Raw genomic sequence first — 23,988 nt, forward strand, 5'->3', positions numbered from 1 at the left:
ATGAATTAATGAATTATTAATTTTGCCGTCTGAGCCTAACGGAAGTTGCAGACGATAGTGGCTGTGACGTCACAAGATGTACCCAGTTGCGATTGTAAACATGGCGGAGACTCTGGAAAGTGATACTAGTGTGAGAGAAATGATTGATTTGGACAGCTTTTCGGACAGGATAGATGAGGAAAGTGATCAATCTGGTGCACTTTGAGGGCAACATTAAGAGATTTATGGATACAGCTCTCAACACTCATATGAAACATATATTTCAATAATCAAAAAACATTGGAAGGATTTCTTAACCTATTTTATACAACTAATATTACATAGATGGAAATATTTGTTTACATAGATGACCAAACCCACTGAGATAACTTAGGCTACAGTTTACCTCCCTGAGCTGACGTTATCTCTCTCAGTCCCACAGGAGAGCACTCTCCCTCTCCTTATTGTTGAAACAGCTAATCTCCGTTAGCTCCGAGCTAGCACCAGATGCTAACAACAACCCTGTAACTCTGTCAGTCTCTCTTTCTCTCTCTCTCGAATCGACCAGTGGCCTTTATTTATCATGATCAATCAAAGAATCTACGAAACAATGACACCAGCCAGGCTCACCTTCATCTTTTGGAACAGAAACATCGCCACTTCGGCAGACTTGACATTACTACAGCCAGCGGCAATGCATCGTTTCCCCTGTGTTTTTCATCCCTCTTTCTTCACTGTCGCCTCCATTGTCAGGTTTTCTCGATTGGCAATCACTTCCAGTCGACTCCGACACACTTTCCAGGAAAATACTAGCTCAAAAACGTTGAGAAATTCGACTTTGAAAAGAGAAAAAACGAACGGTGGTGAATGTAAACAGTGCGGCGGCGTCCATCTCGTGACGTCACGCAGTAGATCGCAAGCCACGCCACGAAGGCGAAGGTCGACTGCAGATTTCCCCGGAAAATTCAAAACTCGTCAAATTTGTTGCTATTCCAACATCTTTTGATATGGGTTCCAATGGACAATTTTGGTCATTACTATACGTATTAGCATAACAGATCATGCACAGGTGCACACTTCACTGGGCCTTTAAAATAGGTGCGTTTGTTACCTTATGAGCATAAATCAGAATATGTGAACAGGACACAAGAAGTTGTTCACCATCAAATGTATTGCTGCGTCCAAAAAACTTATCTACAAATCCCTCTGAAAGACTATGCTATATATTTTTTGGAACTTCATCATTTTTCGAGAGCAGGATGGCCTGAGATGTGTATAGCAGCTAAGGAAGTGGTTATGGAAACTTCTCCAAAGTGCTCTGCAAAATATGATAAGATCCATAAGGACAGAAGTCTGGGATGTTGATGAACATAATCTTCTGCTCCCAGATTTCTCAATTATGTTTTTGGTTTCTAAAATTTGCTTCAAATGACAATCAGGGTATGAAGGGAGGTGCTATTACCTGATTCAAGCTGCTCACTTATCAGATTCACAACACTGGTCTCCTTCTCTCTCTCTCTGCTGAGTTTTTGAGCTGTTTCCGAAAGTAAAGAATAAATTGACCTTTCCATTTTTCGGCCCGAGCTTGTGTTCCTGTCTGAGGGTCAGTGAGTCTGACCTTTCCACCTGTGATTGTAATTCCCCTTGAGTCTCTGTTCTTTCATACACTGGCGCTTGGATTGTCTGATTTTGAGTGGCAGTTTTGTAGCGCCTGTCAGAAACTGGAACATATTTCTCATAACTTACATCTTCACTCTCATTTGATTTATGTGATCTGTCTTGTTTCATATAAGTCAACCACAAAAAAGAAAAAACGATCAGACTTTCACAGCTTAGAGTTACTAAATTATAAACTTTTAGTAATAATTTCCACCCGTAAAATGTTAGTGTTATGCAAATGAACCCAGCTGTTGAACTAAGATCCTCTGGTGTCTTCCATCATGGTTATAGTTGCTCGTTGGAGCGCAGCATGGCACATGATTTATAGGTGCATATGCTCCTGTTTCGCTGATGTGGGCAGCGAGTATTCTTGTGATCGGCTAAAATTGGAAACAGGAAATAGGTGACAGGTTAATGCAATAGTTAAAAGAGGAAACCTTTGTGTAGTTGTGTGTGTGTATGCTGGCTATAAGAAATATGGAAACCATTGGTAACGTTATTTGATCTTACTGTAAATGAATCTGTGTGTGATTCCTTGCAGTGGGTGACTTCTATAAATTGATGTCCACACCACTTTCTTGCTGAATGCATGTGTGGGTATGGGTGGTGAATCACCAAGTCAAGAAAAAAAAAACGGGTCCGGCGTGTAGTGGGGAGCAGCAACAATCGCCGTCTCGCTCCACCAGCCAACGATCTCCCCCTGCGTTGGCTCTGATAAGCCCAGGATGAAAGCGCTTTCTGTGGGCCGAGTGACACTCCTCACCCCCCCTCCTGTCTCCCACCAGCATGATGCATGTACACACAACTACATGGCATTGTCCAGTGGCAGATATGGCTATTTGCACACCCTGTGTACATTCATATAGCACACAGAAGGAAAATCTCACAGGGTCTGTCCATTTATCAGCTTTACGGCGTGTTTTTCTATTTTACGAGTGTGTAAAAATGTCATTCAAGCTCTCAGCGCCCGACAAGAGGACTTATCAGTTGTTATCAGCCTCTAGCTGATTACCATACTCACCAACCGGCCAAGTGGCCTGGCCAAGATGATAGGATGTAGGGACAGAGAGAAGGGTGGGGGGAAATGGAAAGGTAGATGAGGGAAAAAGGTGTCACAAAGAAAGAAAATAATGGGAAGATTGTGCCGTAGTAAAGAACGAGATGAGGGAAGTAGAGCGGTAAAAGAGGAGACATCAATAAATCCTTTAAATCCCCCCATTCTCCCTCTTAACCTTGCCCCTTTCCCAAAGTCCCGCCCCCCCCCCCTCCTCCTCCTCCTCCTGCTGTCACTTATCAGTCGCCAAACACAGTTTCAAGTCCGTTCCATCCGACTGCCCCTGTGTGTCTTGCTGCTTGCTGTCTGTCTATCTGACTCATTAATACACTTTGGCGTGACCCCGCCCTCTGAGGTGCCCCAAATGATCCCGACAAAAAATATAGAGATGGAGGACTCAGAGACAGTCTGTCGGTCATGTTTAGGAGGGAGACAGTCACTTTGTCCAGCCTCTGTGTGTGTGCTCTAAGCCAGTGATTGTTATACAGTCTGAAGCCAACCTTGTGCCGGATTAACCCAATCATCCACTTTATGGCACATGCTGCAGGCTATGTTTTGTCAGGTTAGACAGATGTTACTGAGAACCATCTGGAGCAGTTATGGATATGTTGTTGCTAGAAAAATGTGCCATGCACAGAACTTTCCCCCAGATATTTCGCTGTTTCAGGGGGAAAAATGCTAAAACACTACTTCTGAGACATAAAAACCTCTAACAACCTCAAAATTAGCATACATTATCTCTCCGGCAGATATTTGTTTGAGTTCTTTGCCAGTGAAGGTGCAGTTCTCATCTGAGACTGAACGTGCGTTAAACTATAAAAAGAAAACCTTGCTGCTTTCTCTCTTCTTTGCCAAGAATGTCTCCATCACACGAGGGGGAGACAGGGGCTTTGATACAGCTATTTCCGATGAACAGTTGCACCGCGTCGTTAACATTTAAAGCTTGTTGCATTGATGATGTTCTGCTCAGACAGCCACCGAGACATCTGCTCTACGACATATTGTCAAAGCATAATCATTTGTATGCGTTCTGATAAGGCTGTTAGCTAAGAGCTTCAAAATGCTAATGTTGCACTGCCACTGCTGTGTGCTGTGAACCCACAGGGTGGATGCTGGGTCCAGGTGGTCCAAGGGGAGATTAGGTTACAGTAGGGCGATGGTTTTGAATTCCCACTTAACCAACTTGGGTTTTGGAGTCATTAGGCCCACTCAGAGCCTGGAATCGAGTCCAGTTACAGATAGAATGACACTAAACCATCTGCATAGTAGGGGGGATGATTACATTTAGCAAAGGTTGTAACCAAGCCTTGTGTTGATATGGGGAAATGCCCTCAGGATTGAGAAAGCTCTCTTTGTTGTTGTTGGTTTGAAGAAAGCTATTAGATTGTCTCGTCTGTGGTGCGTTTTACTTAGATCTTGTAAGGCGTTGGATGTAAGTTACGGCTGTAATGTCTACATATCACAGCAGGTAACTCACACAACAACAAGCAACATGGCAAATGAATATCTTAAGAAGATTGTGAAGACCGTTAAACAACTACCCGCTTCCTCTCTCTTGTACATTTCACAAACGTTGGTCGAGGGATATCTCTAACTAATCCAGTCTTGGTGTGTTGAGTGTTTTCCCCAGAGCACAGAGCACCATGTCCAAAGAAATTCACTACATGTCAAGAGTTGTTCAAGCCAAAAATCCTCCAGAGAAATGTATTTCAGTAAAAAAGAAAAACCCAAAGAACAATCCAACACTGTGTTCATTCGTTTGCGCTAATGAAAGAAGTAAGAAACGACCACGGCTTTCTGCAACGAAGCTTCAAAACAAATATGTGACAAAACAAGTTGCCTTCCGCATTGAGTCTGACCGATTGGACCAATATGTTCGCCCTGATCTGATGGCCCTTTGGGGAAAATGACATTGATTGTCTTGCTATTGACTGACTTGTATGAATGTTTTCACATCTGCCAAAGCTATGGTTAAAGTTTTGACAGGTGTAGACTTTAACAAACAATATACACTGAAGGCAACATTTTGTCTCTAGAGCTTTCAAGCCTTCAACATTCAAAAGCTTCTGCTATTTGTTACAGAACTGTAGACATTTGAACATCCATCATTTCAGGCACTTTTATAACTTCTTGTTGTTGTTGTTGACTCAAGTTTAGCTTGACAGTTCAGGGTTCTCACGTCAAAACAAGTGAGTAAGTGGACCTTGGAGATTGTCTTGTCAGAGCATAGAAAAGGGATGTGGTTGGTTCAACGTTAACCACATTGATTGTAGGTTTTAAATAAGAACCAATCAACACTTTACTTTCCTCCATTTTGTCTCCAAAAATATTGTTCCACCTTTCCTTTAAAGGGGACCTATCATGAAAAATGCACCTTTGTACGTCTTTTATACATGAATATGTGTCCCCGGTGTTCCAGGGAACTCACCGAGTGTCAGAAAACACAACCCTCTCTAGTTTCCTCCTTAGCCAAATCTCTAAAAAAGGGGCTGCAACGGATCTGAAAAAAACGGATCCAGATTTCAACACTTTTCTACGTCACAAAGAGGTGCTCCGCTTATTGGTCAACTCTCCACCTATCAGGGGAATGAGCCACGGCCACGTGCATTGCCAAACCTCTCATTCGCATATAATGTGGGGGATTCCCGTCCATGTGGCTATTCAAATGTTAACGAAACGGACAGACTTCCGTGCACATCAGCGGCTGTCGGATTAAAACAGTTTAATGTACCTTTAACACTCAAGTACCCAGGATTCCTGCTCCTTTCCTGGGTTACAAAGTGAGGTGACGCAGCCTGTCCTCTGGGTGCGCTCTGTTTAACAACTTTTCCCCGCCTTTCAGAGACTTATTTCTGGGTCAAACTCTAAGTTACAAACTGTACACATTGCATTCTTGCTAATTAGCCAAGATATGAACGTAATAAGTAGCAAGCATCGTAACAAACAGAGTAAAATAAATAGGGACAACAGCTTGTCAACAATACTTGCCAACCTTTAGACCTCAGAAATCGGGAGCATTTCAAAATGCAAAATTGGGGGGGGGGGGGAGGTGCTAGTGGATCGCCGGAGCTGTTAGATTAACATTAACATGCTTATTGTAGTTGTAAGTGCACTGACTTGCGGCCTGTAGCACCGTCCTTGATGGAGCATATGTGTGGGCTGGACCTGTATTTTACAGGAAAGGAGTGAGCAGAGAGTAGTTGTTGATTCTTGTTCTGTTTTCTGTGAATATCTGCCTCACCCTCTCAGACTTTGAGTTGCGCGCGCAACTAAAGAGACGTGTTACCATGGAAACCAAACAATGGTGTATCTGTATTGAAGTCCGAGTGGAAACAGTCGTGTGTAAATCTGATTTTGTCAGAAATCAGGAGAAATGCGGGAGAAATATGACCCCGGGAGGAAACCGGGAGAGGGCAATGAAATCGGGAGTCTCCCGCGAAAATCGGGAGGGTTGACAAGTATGTTGTCAACTAACCATTCAGAAACGTCCTGCTGCAACCGAGATGTTTGCACCTCCACCAAAACCTCCGCTGCTTCAGGGTCAGTTTCTGGATCAAATAGATAATATGCTTGAACACATGCATTGCTCTGAGATGACATGTTTATTCCACACTCGTAATCACAGCAAACATTGTAACGTGACTCTCGCCGGCTCATGCCCCCCTCTTCTGCAGGGGGGCGTGGTCAGCTGCTGCTCAGAATTTTCAAAGACAGGCTTGGAATAGAGCGAAAATGAGCGAAACGAGGCATGGCTAAAAAATGATCTGTTTGGTATTTTGAAAAATAAAATGTATAAATATACCTTATACAGTATAGGTATGGTCATACACTATATCATTTAAATATAGCATGATAGGTCTCCTTGAAGTTAAGGTATTTAAACACACAACCAATGCTTTTGTTTTTCCCATGATTCAGTCTTTGTTTTACTCTTTGGGTTGTCCAAATGTGAAAAGATTGTTCTAGTTTAGTAGTCTTAAGAGGTAGTTTCCTATAGGATGATTCTGCATCAGTACAGGAAGGGGCGGGGATAAGCTTGTACCCTCGTCTGAAAACTCTTGTCTACGTTCATAACCAAAATCGTAACCCTAACCCTAACGCAGCGTCCACACGGCGATTGGTTGTTGGACGAACTTCAGACACGCCCGCCGGCAAGCTTCAAAGCACGAATCTCCCGCCCCCGACACACAAGCAAGCGGTTCGATTGGCTACAGCTTGTACTGGCATATGATTTGATTCGCTGACGCTTCCGTCGAAGCTTCAAAAGTTGAACATTGCTCAACTTTGAATCGTGTGGACGGGCCGTACCGTAACCCTTCACAAAACCTTCATAACCACAGTATATTCTTTATCTGACCCTAAGGTTACTTTTCCTCCATAATAATTGTTCTGAATTGGAGTAATTGAGAATTTGAGTGACAGTGGTTTGATTTAGAATCAATCTACGATACAGACTGAAAATTACCCAAACGCAGTCACTAATCATCATCCCACTGATATTACGTTGGTGGCGGATGTGATTAGCCATTCACTCATATTCTAGACTTCCTGATACTGTGAATATAGTTTGAGTCTTGATTGAAGCGGCTAATCAGGGGTAAATTGCACCACAGTGTGTCTTCCACCTTACAATTCAACCATGCACTTGAATGAAGCTATTTTTCATTGCAGGATGAGCTCTTCTCTGCACGCACAGTTGGTAAAGTGTGAGATCGTTTTTCTTCTCCACCAAAGGGAAAGGCGACGACTGGGAGAGCTTCACATTATGAATAATGCTAATGGCTTAAGTTCTTCCATTGAACATAAACATGCATCACTTTAAAAGGAAAAAGGCAAAGGTTTGGGTGAAGGAGGGAAAAAAGCAGAGTTTCCACTCCAGGCTTCTTTAAAAAACATAATTTTATGCACAAAGCAGCATTTCAATCTTTTTTTTCCTGCTCCACAGTCAAATGTTTTCACTTTCCAAAACTTTAGCGTGTTTAGCTAATTATGCCCCTGCATCCAGAGCTCGCTCTTTTTCGCCTTGAACCAAAACAGATGCCCCCTTTTTCTGAATTTCATATGAACCCTTATCTCAGTGATCAATGGTGTAAATAACTCAATACTGAATAACTTTCCAAAGACTTTCCCTTTGCAATCCGGCTTAATTCAAAGAAGGAAAACTAAAATGTGGCAATGTTTTTCTGTTACAGAGTTATGAGTCGACAAAATGCTTCAAGCAATTTCGATCTCTGTGTCTGTTTCCTCCCTGGTACTTGCATCTGCTTTCACTTTTATGGCTCTTGTTAAACCCGATGTTATAGTGTCTGCTCTGGTAGGCTTTGATTTCACTTGAAATATTTTGGATTGGCAAAGAAACAACAACAGGTTCTGGGCACAGGTGGTTATGAAGAAATGGGTCACTTAGTGGTTCATTGATGTTTTTTTGAGTTATTTCTGGCAAACATCTTATAACACATTTTAGGTGGATCCATCATTGTTTTTGTTGACATTAAGAATATCGCAAGTTTTGTTTTATGATCTAAATACAGTACAGGAATAATGCTTGGATGGAGAATGTATGTTCAGCTTTACCATAACATTTAACCTCCTTGTGAACTCAGCCATCTGGATGAATAATGTGGGGCTAATCGGTGACCCCCGAGAGCCTAATTCAAACTCATTGCTAGTATGTGTCGAGGGGTTGGAGGAAGGGCCTCTGTATTGTTCAGCCCAGCTCAGTGGCTGCTGTTTTAATGGCAGATGAGAGATTAATGGCAATCTAATGACTGTAGGGAGGACACAGCGCAACAATAGAGTCCTGGCACAGCACAGGCCAAGTACATTAGTCAGTCATTGGAACTCACAATGTACACACAAAACATAATTCATGTACAGATGCACGGAGATTGAATATAAAAGATTTGTCAGCAAAGGAGTTTTGCAGTCGTCTGCTATCAGCGCGCCCTTGATCATCACAAGAAAAACAAACTCATTCTCAAACTGGCCAACCCCCCAATGTGACAAAAGAAGGCTAATTTATGCATCGCCGACATGGTGTGCGAGGAATAGGAGCATGGCAGCGGGGCTGGATGTTCACTCGTGGATCGGGTAATTGTGATTTGGTTGCTAGGATGTTGAGGGTAATGAATGTCTTGTTGATGCAGTTTGTCATAACCCGTGCCATCCGCGGATGCTTGAGGACACAGAGCCTATTAGTTAAACACAGACACATTGGCCCTGCCATGATGTATGAGCGCGCCAAGACGAAGGCATTTGTCATTTCATGTAAGAAAATTAAGAAAACTGCCAGGCTGAAGTAGATGTTGTATGAGATGGTGGATGAAACCATGCATGGCGAAGAAAACCTCTTGACTCTTGACATTGGGTCTTCTGGTTGTGTAAAGAATATTTTATAGACCCTCCAGAAAAACGCGGGCAAAAATCCATGATTACGCGATTAAACATGCGGGGTTTTTATGTGATTTTAAGCGGTGAAATTGCGGGAAGTTGCGAAATATGCGGAAATATGCTACATTTTTAAAAATATTGGGCTGTCTTATTTACTCTCTCTCACACACAACCTGCCACTAACGTTAAACCCCTTTACTATTAAATTAAACACATTCAATGTTTATTTATTGTAAAAGCAATTGGGCTATTTTAATCTCACACACACACACACACACACACACACACACACACTTCTCCGCCTCATTCTGTTTTCATTTACTCGTTCGTTATCTGACCAGCTTCAATCTTGTAGGCTACTCACTTCGTTTCTTGTAGCCCTCGAAAGCGTTTTGGAGGTTGATGCCTCGTGAACGTGAGTTGTTTGGCTTTCTTGTCCGCGTCAGCAGAAAGCATTTTCGAATGTTTGAATGAATCAAAGTGGGTCGTCACCGTCGATTTTCTCTTATGCTCCAACACACAGTTGCACGGGGTGAAGAATAGTTTCCCCCCACTTTTTGCTCGGTCTTTAGTAGAAATGTTCGTCGGTAAATGAGATGGATTAGATTTTTTCATCTTGGTGTTTTCTCTATCGTGTGAGCTCCACACGTTCACTCTATACAGTGTTGTTTACATTCTGTGATGCGCGAGCTGATGACGTCACGTCAAGACGAGTTAACTTTTTTTCCCCTCAACTTTGTGTGGAAAAATGCGGGGATTATGCAGCCTTTTAAAAATCTGCGCCATTTTGCTGATTATGCGGTAAATTCTTCGATCGCAGAATCGCTTTTTTCTGGAGGGTCTAATTTTAATTGGACTTCATGTTCATGTTAGGAGGTTTCCCTTAACAGTCTCCCTATCACATAGTAGCAAATGATTGCCTTGTAAATACTCATATTGTAATTCCGAAAAGCAGAATACAAGACAAGTCATGTTTCATTTCAAGGTTTTTACCAGTGCGGAGTATCTGTATGAAACCTAATTGAAAGGAAGCCCGCCTTGCATGTGGAAGTGGTACAAAGAGCAGGAAATGAGATGGTTCTCAATGCGTTCACTGACAGATGATAACCTTTGATTTCACCCACTTACATCAGAAATGGCTGCTTGGAATGACAGTCACAAGTCAACGGTCTCTGATGTCTGCCAGCCTGTTTCTAACACTGCTGTTGTCACGCTGGGGTGTGGAAGAGAGACATGTGAAGAGCTGGAGCAGAGAGCACCCCTGAGACACACAAAACACATAGGTTGAATGAGAAAGCAGTCTGTTTTTAGAGTGCTGTGACAATATACAGTGTTTTAAACAACTGAAATGTAAATAGATTGGCTGATTTATAGGGATAATGACAGTCAGAAGCAGGAATAAGCCCAGTATGACAGTAAGACAAAGAAAGGCAAACCACAGAATAGAGAATGAAGGGTATAATAAGTAATTCACTCAAGACAATATCCATGCACCTACTGCCATAAAAGATCAACAGCAAATTAATTACATCATTGCATAAAATTAGTGTTTATTTTCTAATAATTACATTTAATGGTTTATTGACCGACTGACTTATCCTTCTGTTGGTCTTTGTACCATTTCAATAATATAAAATAAGAAAGTGTTGCATGTTACATTCTCTTCTAACAGATAACTTTGTACCTAATTCCTTTTTGTAGTTCGGTAATTGTCCGAAACATACACACATGCGACAGCTTATAAAAATGTAGAAACTGAAAACCCTGCCCAAGTTTCGTCCCAACCTTGATTGTATGCAGGACATATGGGTGTGTTATGGAGGTTGAAGTATTGAGATAATGAATTATTGAAGTGATCGTTGAAATCAAGTTCTGGCTAGATACAAAATATTTTAGTTTTGGCCCTTCATTGGAAGTTGACAGCTTATGATCAAAGCCGATCTTGTTGAAGGACGCTTCAGCAGTTGCTTCATGATGAAGGGCTTAAATGCAGGATAACCAGTTGAAGGACACTACAACATCCTGTTACTTTTAGCAGATATGCTTCAACAGGGACATTTGAGAAGCTCTGTTCTCTGCTGTTGCTGTGAGACGGTGACAATTCATTTGAAGACTCTATTGGTAAAGGTTCATACATTTTTAAGTCTCCCTCTGAAGCTCAGATCTAAAAACCTAAAACAAGCCAGCACTGTGAAGAGTGATTCCAGGAGAAACCACAGTCTAATCTACCGCACACAGATTGACCTGAGCGGGCTACTTAACATCGGCACCGACAGCAGCTATTTAATCCACGTTTCATGTTGTCATGCGGCCTTCCTCCATGCAGAACTAATTGGTTGTTTTTGCCTGTTGTGCCGGAGCCCATGTCTGTGAAGGACACTCATTACAACTTGTAAAGACACTCGTAGGCGAAGCAATCCTGGATGCAGGCGAGCACATACGCACTGAACTCTATCTGGTAAATAAGGGACCTAAAAAGAGCACTGAGCGAAATCTCCTTGAACCCAATGCCACAGCTCACCACACACTCACAAACACACGTATGCAAGCCAAAGCCGCTACTACTACTGTAGCAACACAAACACACATCTCTCGCACTCGCTTCCACTCTCGATCTCCATCTTATTTGCATTTTGGTTAACACTCTAATTGCCTCTCATTAAATACCTTGTCACTTTGATTAATTGGCGTGATACAGAAATGTAAAACAGCAGAGTGTTACAATGCATAGTGAACAGTTTCTGATTGGGAAGCTAGGCTAAATATGCAAAACAGAGGTGAAATCTCCCAAACTTTTGAAGTTGAGTCCGGTTTTTTTTTTTATTCCTGAAGAAAAAGGCACAGTTGGGAGAGTTACGTGAGGTTAAAATGTGGCATTCTGACTTAAATGTATGTATGCAATGAGGAAGTGATGAACCATCCTTGCGCCTCAAAATGTGTCTCCCCTGGCTCAAATGTATCACATTACAGCATAACAGCAGCCATTTACCCCACAGAGTAATCATATTCAGCTTGTAAATTGGCTATAATTGTGGTGAATTATATACTTTAGCCACTGGCGGTCACATCTTACACAAAGCAATTGGGTTCTCGATATCCTTTGAAATGACAGGTGGTGTAATTGGACAGGAAGTGATAGGGGTTATCAGAGGGGTTCTTTCACTTTCTGAGTACTGAGCACACATTAAAAGTCTCAAGGAAACTAAACCTCACTGATGTCTACTATTTGAAAAAACAGGATGTAATTTACCAACACCTTGACAACAGTTTTGTTACAAAGAGACATTATAGATGAGCTAACTGAAGGAGGGCTAACGTTGCACTAGCCACCTTTACTGAGCAGAGTTATGGCGGCCTGTTTTTGGTTGCGTTTCCACTAGGCGTAGTTCCGGCTAGCGGTTGCTTTTTCACAGTTTTTCTGGCTTTCCAAAATCGAGGTTCTTTCCGGGCCAACAACCGAGCTGAGTATGCTAAACTGGTGAGAGAATCGCTGGTAACTACAACAAAATGAACATATTTTACCGTGATTTAATTGTAAAACACGTTTCAAAATGATGCCGAATTAACAACAAGCTGATACCGGTTAGTAAAAACCATGAATTAATGCTTTGACAAGTCTGCAGACAGACGGCAGGCGAAAAACCTTTTAAAATGCGTGTTTTCTAAATGGAGCTTGGCTAAGCTAACGCAGTATATGCTCCGACCGTCCACACTCACAACAACGGCCTACAGACATAAATAAACCAGCGACTGTATTCTCCATGACACAGACAGTCTGTGGTTTGGACTTGTTTAACTTCTGTCTAGTTTGTGAACAGATATGAGGAGCTCTGAGTGCTAACAGCTAACGGTTTTTTGGTTCTCATTGAAGATGACGTTACGGCTCCGCCTACACTGCGTTACTATAGTTACTACCCCTGTTCCTAAACTGTAATGGAAACGCAGCATAAAGTGAGCCTGGCCTAACTATACCGTACTAAGCCGTGCAAGGCCCTGCAGTGGAAATAAGCCATTAGAGAAACGCATACTCTTGCGTAATGAATTTTTGTTTTAGTTAAAGAATTTTAGAACTTATCTCTGAGTCCAACAAAAAGTAAAACACACAAGTAAGCCTCCTGATTTAGCACCTGACTCTTGCCAGTTACAAGGGAACTATATAGCATAAAAGGCGACTTGCTCACCCCAAAACCTATAGCTAAGCTTTTTTAAATAGTTTAGATCAATCAAATAATATTACACTTGAAGTAAAGCTCAAATCAGATATAATCATTTGTGAAGTAATGTTCACGCAATTATTATTCCATCCCCATCACCCTTCGGTTTGCCACAGGCATCGAAAGCATCACAGTATTCTCATCCCGCACAAGGTAAGGGTCATTGTGATTCGGTTGACCGAGCATGACCCTACGGTCGCACAGCCTGCCACTCAAATACTCAAATGTATGAAACCATCATCGTATTTGCCTCGGCTGAGCTGGGTGATATTGTACGTCGGAGACTTTTATTATTGAAATGAGACATTTATGACCGTCAGCCCTTGTCACATGAGAGCCTCCTCCTGAACCATCTCAATGCAGCTGAAGGAGGAAGAGAAATGAGATTTGACAGATTATTGGTGCGAGCCACCTGCGCTTCCTCACACATCACGGTATGCCAATTTCAATGTAATCTTATGTCTATTGAGCTGAAGTTCACACAAATCATGATCTGGGGGGTTTATGGAAGAGAGCTGTGTCTTCTCAGAGGCAGACGAGGTGGCTGTTGAATAGAAGTGGGGTCTCTCGGCAGCTTATTGTTTTGTTGCCCATTGTAAGCCTATTCAGTCTGAAAAACTGCCATTGTATAGTCGAATGCAAACAACCACATTGTAGAGATGTTGTAAGTCTTTGGGGAGTCGATGTAGTGTGTGTGTGTGTGTGTGTGTGTGTGTGTGTGTGTGTGTGTGTGTGTGTGTGTGTGTGTGTGTGTGTGTGTGTGTGTGTGTGTGCTTCCATTTGTTCACAATGACACCATATCTGTCCGATTTAGCTGTGGCGTTGAGTGGTTTCCAGCACACACCCTTATCTCTTTGTAGCAAACACATCCGTTCTCTCTCTCACACACAAACACACACACACACACACACACACACACACACACACACACACACACACACACACACACACACACACACACACACACACACACACACACACACACACACACACACACACACACACACACACACACACACACATACACATACATGCAAACAAACAAACTCTTATCTTCCGGATTTCGTTTTCGCTCTTGTTTGTATTCAAGAGTGAAAACAGCATTTACCCATCTTTGTTGCCATCTCATTCAACCCTGTGACACATTTGAAGGATGACATGAGCCCTCTCTTGAGCATATTGAAAGCCTCAGGCCCGACTGTGATTGGCTTTCACTGTGCTACTTTCAACCAGGTCGTCTAGTAGTCTACCATCCATTTCCACACCTTGGGCTTATAGTAACCGCTCATAGTTGATGATGTATGTGATTGGTAAATCACAGGTGGCAAAATGTAGTTGAACCTCGCTGTTTTGCTATCTGGTTGACCTGAATAGTCTATGTACTGTAGTGATCTCAAGAAGTGAAATACAAGAAACAGGTGAGCGTGATCTACATTAGGTAATTCACTTCAGAAACACTTTTTGTGCTATTCCATGGAATACTCTTAACATCCAGATAGCAATGAATACATTAAATGCTTTGACAATAAATACATTAAAATAATTCATCTGTGGAAGCCGTGGTACTGTAAAAAGCACGACCAATCATCTGAGCCGGCCCGGCTAAAATAACTGGATGGCCTGATGGATCTGTGCACAAACTTATCTCGTGCCCTCATTGGTCATGTGCGCGTTCGTGTGTGTTGGAGGAGGGGCTCTGTAAGGAAGTCTGAAGGAAGGGGCAGATTTTTTTCGGCTGCGTACTTTCAAATTCTAGCGCACTCGAGCCGGTTTCTCCATTCTTACCTACCCCACCTTTAAGGTTGTCCACCATATGTTTGCCCTACAAAGCCAAAATCAGCCTATTAGGTCAAACTGAGTCTTCCATATAAAATGATGTTTTTTAGTAATAGTTAATTACATTGGCTACAAAGACCGCCAATGTAATTAACTAAAGCAAGAAAGCAATATGAAGTTAAAGCTTGCTAACATGTGAGAAAGCAGCAACCAAGGAGTAGTAGCAAACATACAATGGGCCGATAGCCAGCAAATTACATATTCAGTAAAGGCTGTAGATCGATGATGACAAACTGAGCTTACCGACCACATAAAGAAGACACACACACACACACACACACACACACACACACACACACACACACACACACACACACACACACACACACACACACACACACACACACACACACACACACACACACACACACACACACATATTCTCAATCAAGACGTCAATCAATGTTTATTTATATAGCCCAATATCACAAATGTTACATTTGTCTCAGTGGACTTCACAGTTTGTACAGAATATCAATATGACAATACGATTCTGGCCCCCCCAAACTGTATCTCACCACTTTGAACCTCGACCTTTAAAGAAGAGCGTTCGCAGACAAGAAGCTTTAGTTTAGAGCTACTGGGAACCATTTATATTGGCAATAGTAACCTTTAACTTGAGAGGGATATGAAGGCTGAGCTGCATTGTTGGTTTATGTCAGCCGTCCCCATAGACCGACGTGAACTATACTATTTTTAGTGTTCTCGTGGAGCTTTCCTGTGTTATACCAGATGATGTAATGACTTGAAATTGTCTCTCCGTCAGCTTGGTCACATAAGCACAGATTACAAACTTGCAATCAAAATGGAATTACTGTTTGATATTGATGTGATCCACACACCTACACGTCTCAGTATGGATAAAGAAATGGCAAGTAGCACCTGTGCATGCTCGAATATGTGAAGATGGAGGGGACAATCTTTACTACAAGCCCTATGAGTAAAGCTTGTTGTGGTTAGGGTTGGGTAAGGTTATGGAGACAACTGCAAAATAGGGTGAGGTAATTGATGTGGACTATTAACCATTCAGATTAATCCACTCCTCAGTTTGATTTAAATAGCTTTCTTTAACTTTCTAAATTCAGTGTATATGATGTAGGAAATGTGTGTTGCGCACAAACACGTAGACACATTAAGGTTCTGAGCCATTATCCCCAGTCTTTGTCACATCTGCTGGCTATTAATCAGCCTCCAGTTAGCTCATCAACAGGCAGATTGAATAGAAGAACAACAGCAGGTAAACACGCGGGCAGGTGTAGCCGCGCAATCACTTCCTGCTTTCCACAGCGCTTCCTCTGATTGGAGATTAATGTGTCCATCTGGAACTCATTACAATTCGAAAAGGTTGTGGAACTTTCTCTATCATTTCTCTGTCACGGACATCGGATGATGTGTGGAGGAGAACTTTGATGTGTCGAAAACACAAGAAAAGTCACAGGTTAGATGCAGCCATTGGTTAATCGCTATCATAGCTGCATATGGCGGCTGATGGGGATTGATGGGCACTTTGAAACATTTAGAATATCTGTTTACCATGCAAGGTCGAGAAGGCCTATACAAACAGCAAAAGAGAAAATAATGCTGTAAACTTTGTATCCAATTTGCTGCTACTAAGCCCTTCAACGAGGCGAGAATATATGAGACACTTTCTATTCATATTTCTAAATGAAGCTGACATTAGGCATATGCGTTCACATTTTAAGCCCTTGACAAACACTCTGACAATCTTAGACATCCGAAATCAATGCGAACAATCAATTTCCGGATATAACGGGCTGAAAATGAACTTCACACCCTTGGCATACAGAGGTTAAACTAATTGGGTTCCACTTAAACGCTTGGTGTGTGTGTTCTCACATTGACAGCTGTCAGTATGACATCTCTTCTTCACTGATTCCCACTTGGTACAACCTTTTCTAGTCTCGAAAATTAAATAGGCCCTGCTTGCTAAAAACTAACGTTCCCAAAGGAGCACTGTCTACCTCCACCTCCCCACTCTGCTGCTCATTTGCTTAAATCAGTATTATTTATATTGCACTTGTCTAATGGGCTTAATGGAAAGAATGCAATGTAAATAATGGATTTTGGTTAGATTTATTTGACTAAAGATAATGATACTAAACAGAATGAGATAAAATGCCCTCATTAAAGAGTTTTTCTCTGTCAGCAAATGCTGCAATCCATTACATTAAACAGTCTCTTGGAAAAAGGTTAGAAAAGCTCATTTGTGAGTAGCTGGTTGGCAGTTAAAATGTCAGAACCTGCAGGAAAAGTGAACCGTGTGGATAAAAACAAGGAGAACATGCAATGAGAAGCCTCCACTAAGATTTACTGACAAAGTGCCCTTTAGAAAAAGCTCTTCACTTGTAGTTGCTTTACTGGAAGCTTTTAAGCACCTAACTGTTGAGACATGTAAAAGTACTGTGAGGCTCCCATGTGTTAAAGTGAAACAAGTTGATTCTGAAAAGAGCATGTCTCCCTGTCAGAGCATGCTTGATCAAAAAAAGGTCATTCTTGGATAAATGAGGGTTTTCAAAAATAAAAGTCCTATGTTCTTTAATATGTGTGCTCTTTTAACTTTGTCTAGAGTAGCTTCCTTTGTATATCAGATGTAATGGCACTGACAAGATAACTCAGACGTTGGTATAGAATATCAGAGGTGGGAAGTAGTGGAGTACAAATACTTTGTTACTGTACTTCAGTACATCTTTCTGGTATCAGTACTTTACTCCACTATTTTTTACTTTGACTTCTTACATTTTGAACCCAAATACCTGTACTTTCTACTTCCTACATGTTGAATCCAAATACCTGTACTTTCTACTTCCTACATGTTGAACCCAAATACCTGTACTTTCTACTTCTTACATGTTGAACCCAAATACCTGTACTTTCTACTTCCTACATGTTGAACACAAATACCTGTACTTTCTACTTCTCACATGTTGAACTCAAATACCTGTACTTTCTACTTCTTACATGTTGAACCCAAATACATGTACTTTCTACTTCTTACATGTTGAACACAAATACCTGTACTTTCTACTTCTTACATGTTGAACCCAAATACCTGTACTTTCTACTTCTTACATGTTGAACTCAAATACCTGTACTTTCTACTTCTTACATGTTGAACACAAATACCTGTACTTTCTACTTCTTACATGTTGAACCCAAATACCTGTACTTTCTACTTCTTACATGTTGAACCCAAATACCTGTACTTTCTACTTCTTACATGTTGAACCCAAATACCTGTACTTTCTACTTCTTACATGTTGAACTCAAATACCTGTACTTTCTACTTCTTACATGTTGAACACAAATACCTGTACTTTCTACTTCTCACATGTTGAACACAAATACCTGTACTTTCTACTTCTTACATGTTGAACTCAAATACCTGTACTTTCTACTTCTTACATTTTGAACACAAATACCTGTACTTTCTACTTCTCTCATTTTCCAAACAGGCTGGTTCCTTTAGTCTGAATGTGTGTTTGGTGGCGTAATCATTATTATTTAGAGTCATTGCGTGCCTATTGATTTGAACACGATCCGTGTATCCATCATTTCCTGGTCTTCTCTAAAGAAGAGGGACCAATGAAAACGTTGTCATGTTGCTGTTGTTCAGCATGGAAACATTCATTAGCTAACAATGACATTATTGTTCTATTAATATAAAGGGAGGTCAGGTACTCTTTAAAACAGCTGCTAGTTATGGGTACTTTTTACTTAAGTACATTTCAAAGCCTTTTTACTTTGACTTGAGTAAAGAAGTTTAGTCAGTACTTCTACTTTCACCAGAGTATCTGTACTTCTACTTGAGTAAAGGATGTGTGTACTTTTGCCATCTCTATAGAATATGGTTTGCTTCCTTTTACATGAAGGAGGACAGCGTTTCCTAAGGATTTGTCCTCTTCTTATCCCCCAGGTGAACGGGCGCAACTTCTCCAAGGCTGACCATGAGGAGGCAGTGGTGGAGGCCATCAGGCGAGACCCCATCGTTGTCCAGGTTCTCCGTCACACACCCACAAGATCCACGGCCGCTGTTGCACATAACCACAACTGCATGCAACAGGATGGGTGTGTGGTGGATGTGTGCACGCAAACGGACATCACCTTCGAGCACATTATGGCACTGGCGAAGCTGCGGCCTGCGACTCCGCCCGTTCCTGACATCTGTCCTTTCCTTTTGTCCGACAGGTGAGGGAAAACACTTACTGTTAAGATGTAGCCAAGACAAGAATGTTATTGGTACGTCCTGAAATATCATGGACCCCGTATTTTGTTGACTGGAATCAGGTTTTTTCCACCCTAAATGAACGTCAAGCATCCCTTCTCTTGTGTTCTCTTATTTCATGGTTGTAATTGATTAGTTGTATCACTGTGGAAACCCCTAGACTAGCTAAGTACTTTTGTCCATGTGATATCATTATGCGGAGCCCAACCCGCACGCAATAATTGCTTCTTTGTGCAACATTCATTTTCTTTAATGGGCACTTTTGCCGGGCGATTAAAACCAATGGGCTGATGGAGCGAGCGTTCTGGCGCTAAGTCCATTCTTTGGCTATTTATAGGGCTTTGCAGGCTAGTGGATTAAATCAATTTGTCCGATAAAACTACAAATCTGCCAGTCTGGGTCGAAGATTATGGAGAGGCAGTTATCATGGTGACAATTTACAGAGGTCATGGCTTTTATGGGGGGATTGGTTGATGTTTACATTGCTTGTTCAGAGATTTGTTGCAAAATTAGATAACAGATGTCAGTGGGTTTTTTTTTCTCATAGGAGCTATTTCAACTGGATGTGAACATAATATTCACACAGCCAAAGCCATTCGAAAATGATCGTCTTATTTCAAATGATGGATACTAACCACGAGAGACATGAACAAACATTGAAATGATCTTTAACAAAGCTGTATTTTCTTGTTTTTGTCTATAGTTGTCATTCCATCCACACCATGGAGCATGAGTTTTATGAATGTCCAGAGTACCTGTCCAATATCCCAGCAGAGGTGGAGAGGACTGAAGATTATGAGTATGAGGTAGGGTTTTGCATTATTCTACAGTTTGAGCGTAATTTAATGAGATATGTTTTTGCCTTTCAGACAATCTGTGCACAACCATTTCCATTGGTATGCAATGTGTGCACAGAGGATGATTCTTTAATATGTTTCTGTCATATCCAATGAAGGTATACAATGTCCAAACTTTTAAATATAATGTGTATTGGAATTTACCAATCAGAGTTAGGCTCTCCAGAGAGGAACCAGTTACATTTTGGACAATGCATTATCCTTCCTTTGATGCTTTCATTTGATAGTGTCAATAGTGCAATTATCAGTTTACCAATAATGAAATAGGTGACCATGCTGTGATAAGCCATGATGCACACAGCTTAATTATTGTGCAATACATATGTTTGGCTTTTTATTTCTCGATTGAAGGCAGTTGGACCACTGTTGTGTACACGCTATCTCAGGAGAGGGTTCCAAGAATATCCATAATGCTTTTATTCTCACAATCCCACAAAAATACTAAAACAAATGTCCACAAGAATAATAAAAGAGAAATGTCTGTCCCTTGTGAAAGCTGCATCTACGTATACGTTTGTTCCGCGAAGCATAAGGAAGACCTTGGGTTTAAGACGGGAGCCAGTGTTTATATACCCTTACAGAAAGAACATCCCTCTCTGTCGTGTGTTTCATTCACAGGCTGTTAGTTTCCCTTTCATCATCCTCTGTCCTTCAGAAAAATGTGTGTCCACTTTTCACACAGGCACTTCAAGCTAAAATGAAGATGTGAATGTTATGTGGTGAAAGCAAGCACTCACTGTTCGTTTGGGTGAGCAATGGTACGACCTTGTACTGATATAATACATTACATTACGTTCAGTTGTGGCTGTTGCCATAGTATCTTTTAAATGAGTGTTATGTATTGTATGTTTAGACTTCAGTCTGGTTTGACAGGACTGGAAATACTGACTTCATAATTAACTGAACGCTGGAGAGCAGAGCCGGCCCAAACGCAGGAAACCAAAGTAACTTTAAAACACAGACAGATTGTGACAAATCCAAATTCCACGAACGTTTTTCCCACATTTGGAACAGCGTAGTTTGAGCTTCTTAACAATACATAATCCATTAAAGCACTTATTTCATTAGCATGTTACGACCATATGTTCAAACTAGGCCTGTCAATGTTAATGTGTCAAGACATTAGTATTATAAAAATTCAATTATCATTACTTTTGATTAACGTCATTACATTTTTATATCAATTGAAAAGTACATGTCCATATTTCCCCTAATAACACACATTTTGAACATGAGACAATGTTTCAGGACTGATGTTTAATACATTACAGTATCTAATAACTGGCAACCTAATCCACTTAATCGTCTTACTTTAGCATGTTAGCACTCTGAAGCTAACATTTGCTAACTCCCATACAGTCTGTACGGACAAGCGTCTCAATCCTCACAGATGCATCATTTCACACACCACTTTGGGGTCAGTCTAGGTGACATTGATGGGTGACGTTTGCTACCCTCAATGGTCCTCCCTGGTTTAATAGGCACTTCCTGGTTCAGTGAACTGCATTGTGGGTCATTAGGATTCCTCTGCTGCCAGCTGTGGCCTCACCTTAGAGTGGATGGACGAGTATCCGGTGTGCAGGGTGGGTGGAGGGCTTGTGTTCAGTAATAGCAGTTGTATCAGAACAAGGTGGGCTTTACAACACACACACACACACACAACAAACACCCCATCCCCACTCCCACCAGACATACAACACACCAAATCAGCCGTCCACTTACCTCTGTCCATCCATGTGTATCTAACTGAAACATGAATGGCTTTCCTCTTGGATGGAACAGAATAGCGCTGCCATTCCTACAAGCATTACTTCTGACAGGGAGCTTCACTCCCGGATGATTGTCCACATGGGTACTCCTGCTGTCATAATACTACACTGCTACTGCTGCCAAATCTATCTTTTCATAATATTGCCAAGTAGCAGACAGTGGATGCGGAAAGAGTTTCATAGCGAACTGTTTTCTTTCTTTGATTGTTAGGGTAAAAAATAAAGTTCAAACTGGACGAGCTAGCCTTCGCCGTATAATATGCCTTCGTTGATATCCTTTCCTCATCCGTCGTAACCTGTTTTGGATATTTATGTCTAAAGGCAAAGTAGAGTTGCTTTATGGTAGGTTTTAATGAACAAGCTATTTGGTCTCCAGGTTACACAGCACAGTTAATGAAGTAGCCGCAGTCTGCCAGAAAGAAAGCAGATAGCTGACTGCCAAGTTAGTTCAAAAAGAATATCTTAATTATGGATCCACATTGGATGCCAATCAAAAAAGGCTCGTTTCTTTCTTTAATCCTCTGAAACAAAGTCATATTTGGAAGGCAAGAGCTGCTACAAGGATATTTCATGTATGGGCCAAGCATCAAACACATTGGATCAGACATTGGAAGCAACTAGACTTTGTCAATGCCTAATAAATACCTACATCTATCGTAAATCAGTAGCAAGTTAATACTTTAAAATCTATCATCTTTAATGCCTATTCAAGATAGGGATAAATTTCAAAGAGCTACCACCCTGCCAACAATTAATGGTTTGTGTTTCGTCTACTAATTGGTTCATATGGACCAGAAAAGCAATGAATCAGATGACCACATCTTAAAGAATGTGATAACACCACAGTATCAATGTGAAACCTCTCATATGAAAGCTTTCCCAGCAATACCCCTTTCAAAACTGCTATAACAATGGCAGCTTAAAGGTGGGGTAGGTCATTTTGGAGAAACCAGCTCGAGTGCTCTAGAATTTGAAAATACACAACCGGAAGAAATCTGCCACTTCCTTACAGAGCCCCTCCTCCAACACACGAACGCGCACATGACCAATGAGAGCAAGGGAAGTTTGTGCACAGATGGAAGGCTGACAGGCAGGTAGGCCATCTACCTACGCCGTGCTTTTTACAGTACTACGGCTTCCACAGGTGAAATTTTTTATGAATTTTTTGTCAAAGCACTTCAGATATTCATTGCTATCGGGATGTTAAGAGCATTCCATGGAATATAACAAAAAGTGTATCTCGAGGCGGTTTCTCAAACTTACCTACCCCACCTTTAAAGGATGTTATTTTCATGCAGTGTGGAAACAATGAGCCATTGAACATCATGCACAGCATTCATTTATTTTGAATGAAACATTAGTAACTGCTCGGTTCATATTCGCTTGCAATGTTGCAAACAGATGTTTAACGAGGCAAGACAGCACTGCCCCTTTTATCACGTCTTATATATGTTACTAGCATGTGGTAAATGTGAGCTTTCCCATTTTAAATTGAACGACAACATTACTGTAAATTAAGTAGATATATTCCATGAATGTTCACAATGCATTTTAAGCCACATGAAATAAGATTTAGTGCACTGCTGTGCCGTAATTTACCCCCACAGTGGCACAATGTAGGATCCAATCATCACTAATACAGCCTCTCTACGGTTGTAGTTGGCTCCATGCATCTTTACCAGTGGGCCACAATAACTGGTGCCAGTAATCCAGCGTACCACCCGATGTGCACTGACATAAAGACTGTCTGATCTCACTGTATGCAGCTGCTATTTCACTGCCAGGCTTTGTTGAAATCAACCAGTGTACTAAACTGGTGAGAAATGTGGTGTAACAATATTATAAACTCATAACACACCGCAACCTTTGAAGGTCAGGTCTGTCTGCACAGAGGGTTAAATGCCACAGAAATTAATTACTTCCCCTGTCAATCTCTGCTATCGCGGTTTCCCATGACAGAAAAATGGTTGGGGCTTAATTCATGCCC

The 23,988-nt window shown here is 41.4% G+C and overlaps 1 protein-coding gene across 2 annotated transcripts in view; it reads left to right on the forward strand.

Annotated features, from left to right (window-relative positions):
* The window catches only part of pdzrn4 (PDZ domain containing ring finger 4), a 40,145-nt gene that overhangs the window by 5,499 nt on the left and 10,658 nt on the right, over positions 1-23,988 (forward strand). The window contains exons 1-3 of one of the 2 annotated variants that reach the window (XM_079654839.1): positions 8,737-8,782; positions 19,067-19,338; positions 20,079-20,181. In XM_079654839.1, coding sequence (XP_079510965.1) covers positions 19,205-19,338; positions 20,079-20,181 — 237 coding nt within the window. In that variant the 5' untranslated portion in view covers positions 8,737-8,782; positions 19,067-19,204. Of the gene's footprint in view, positions 1-8,736; positions 8,783-19,066; positions 19,339-20,078; positions 20,182-23,988 lie in introns of those variants that run through there. The other variant, XM_079654838.1, reaches the window with a different exon arrangement.

The sequence above is a fragment of the Notothenia rossii genome (assembly GCF_949606895.1).
Source record: "Notothenia rossii genome assembly, chromosome: 10".
NCBI classification, from domain to species: Eukaryota; Metazoa; Chordata; class Actinopteri; order Perciformes; family Nototheniidae; genus Notothenia; species Notothenia rossii.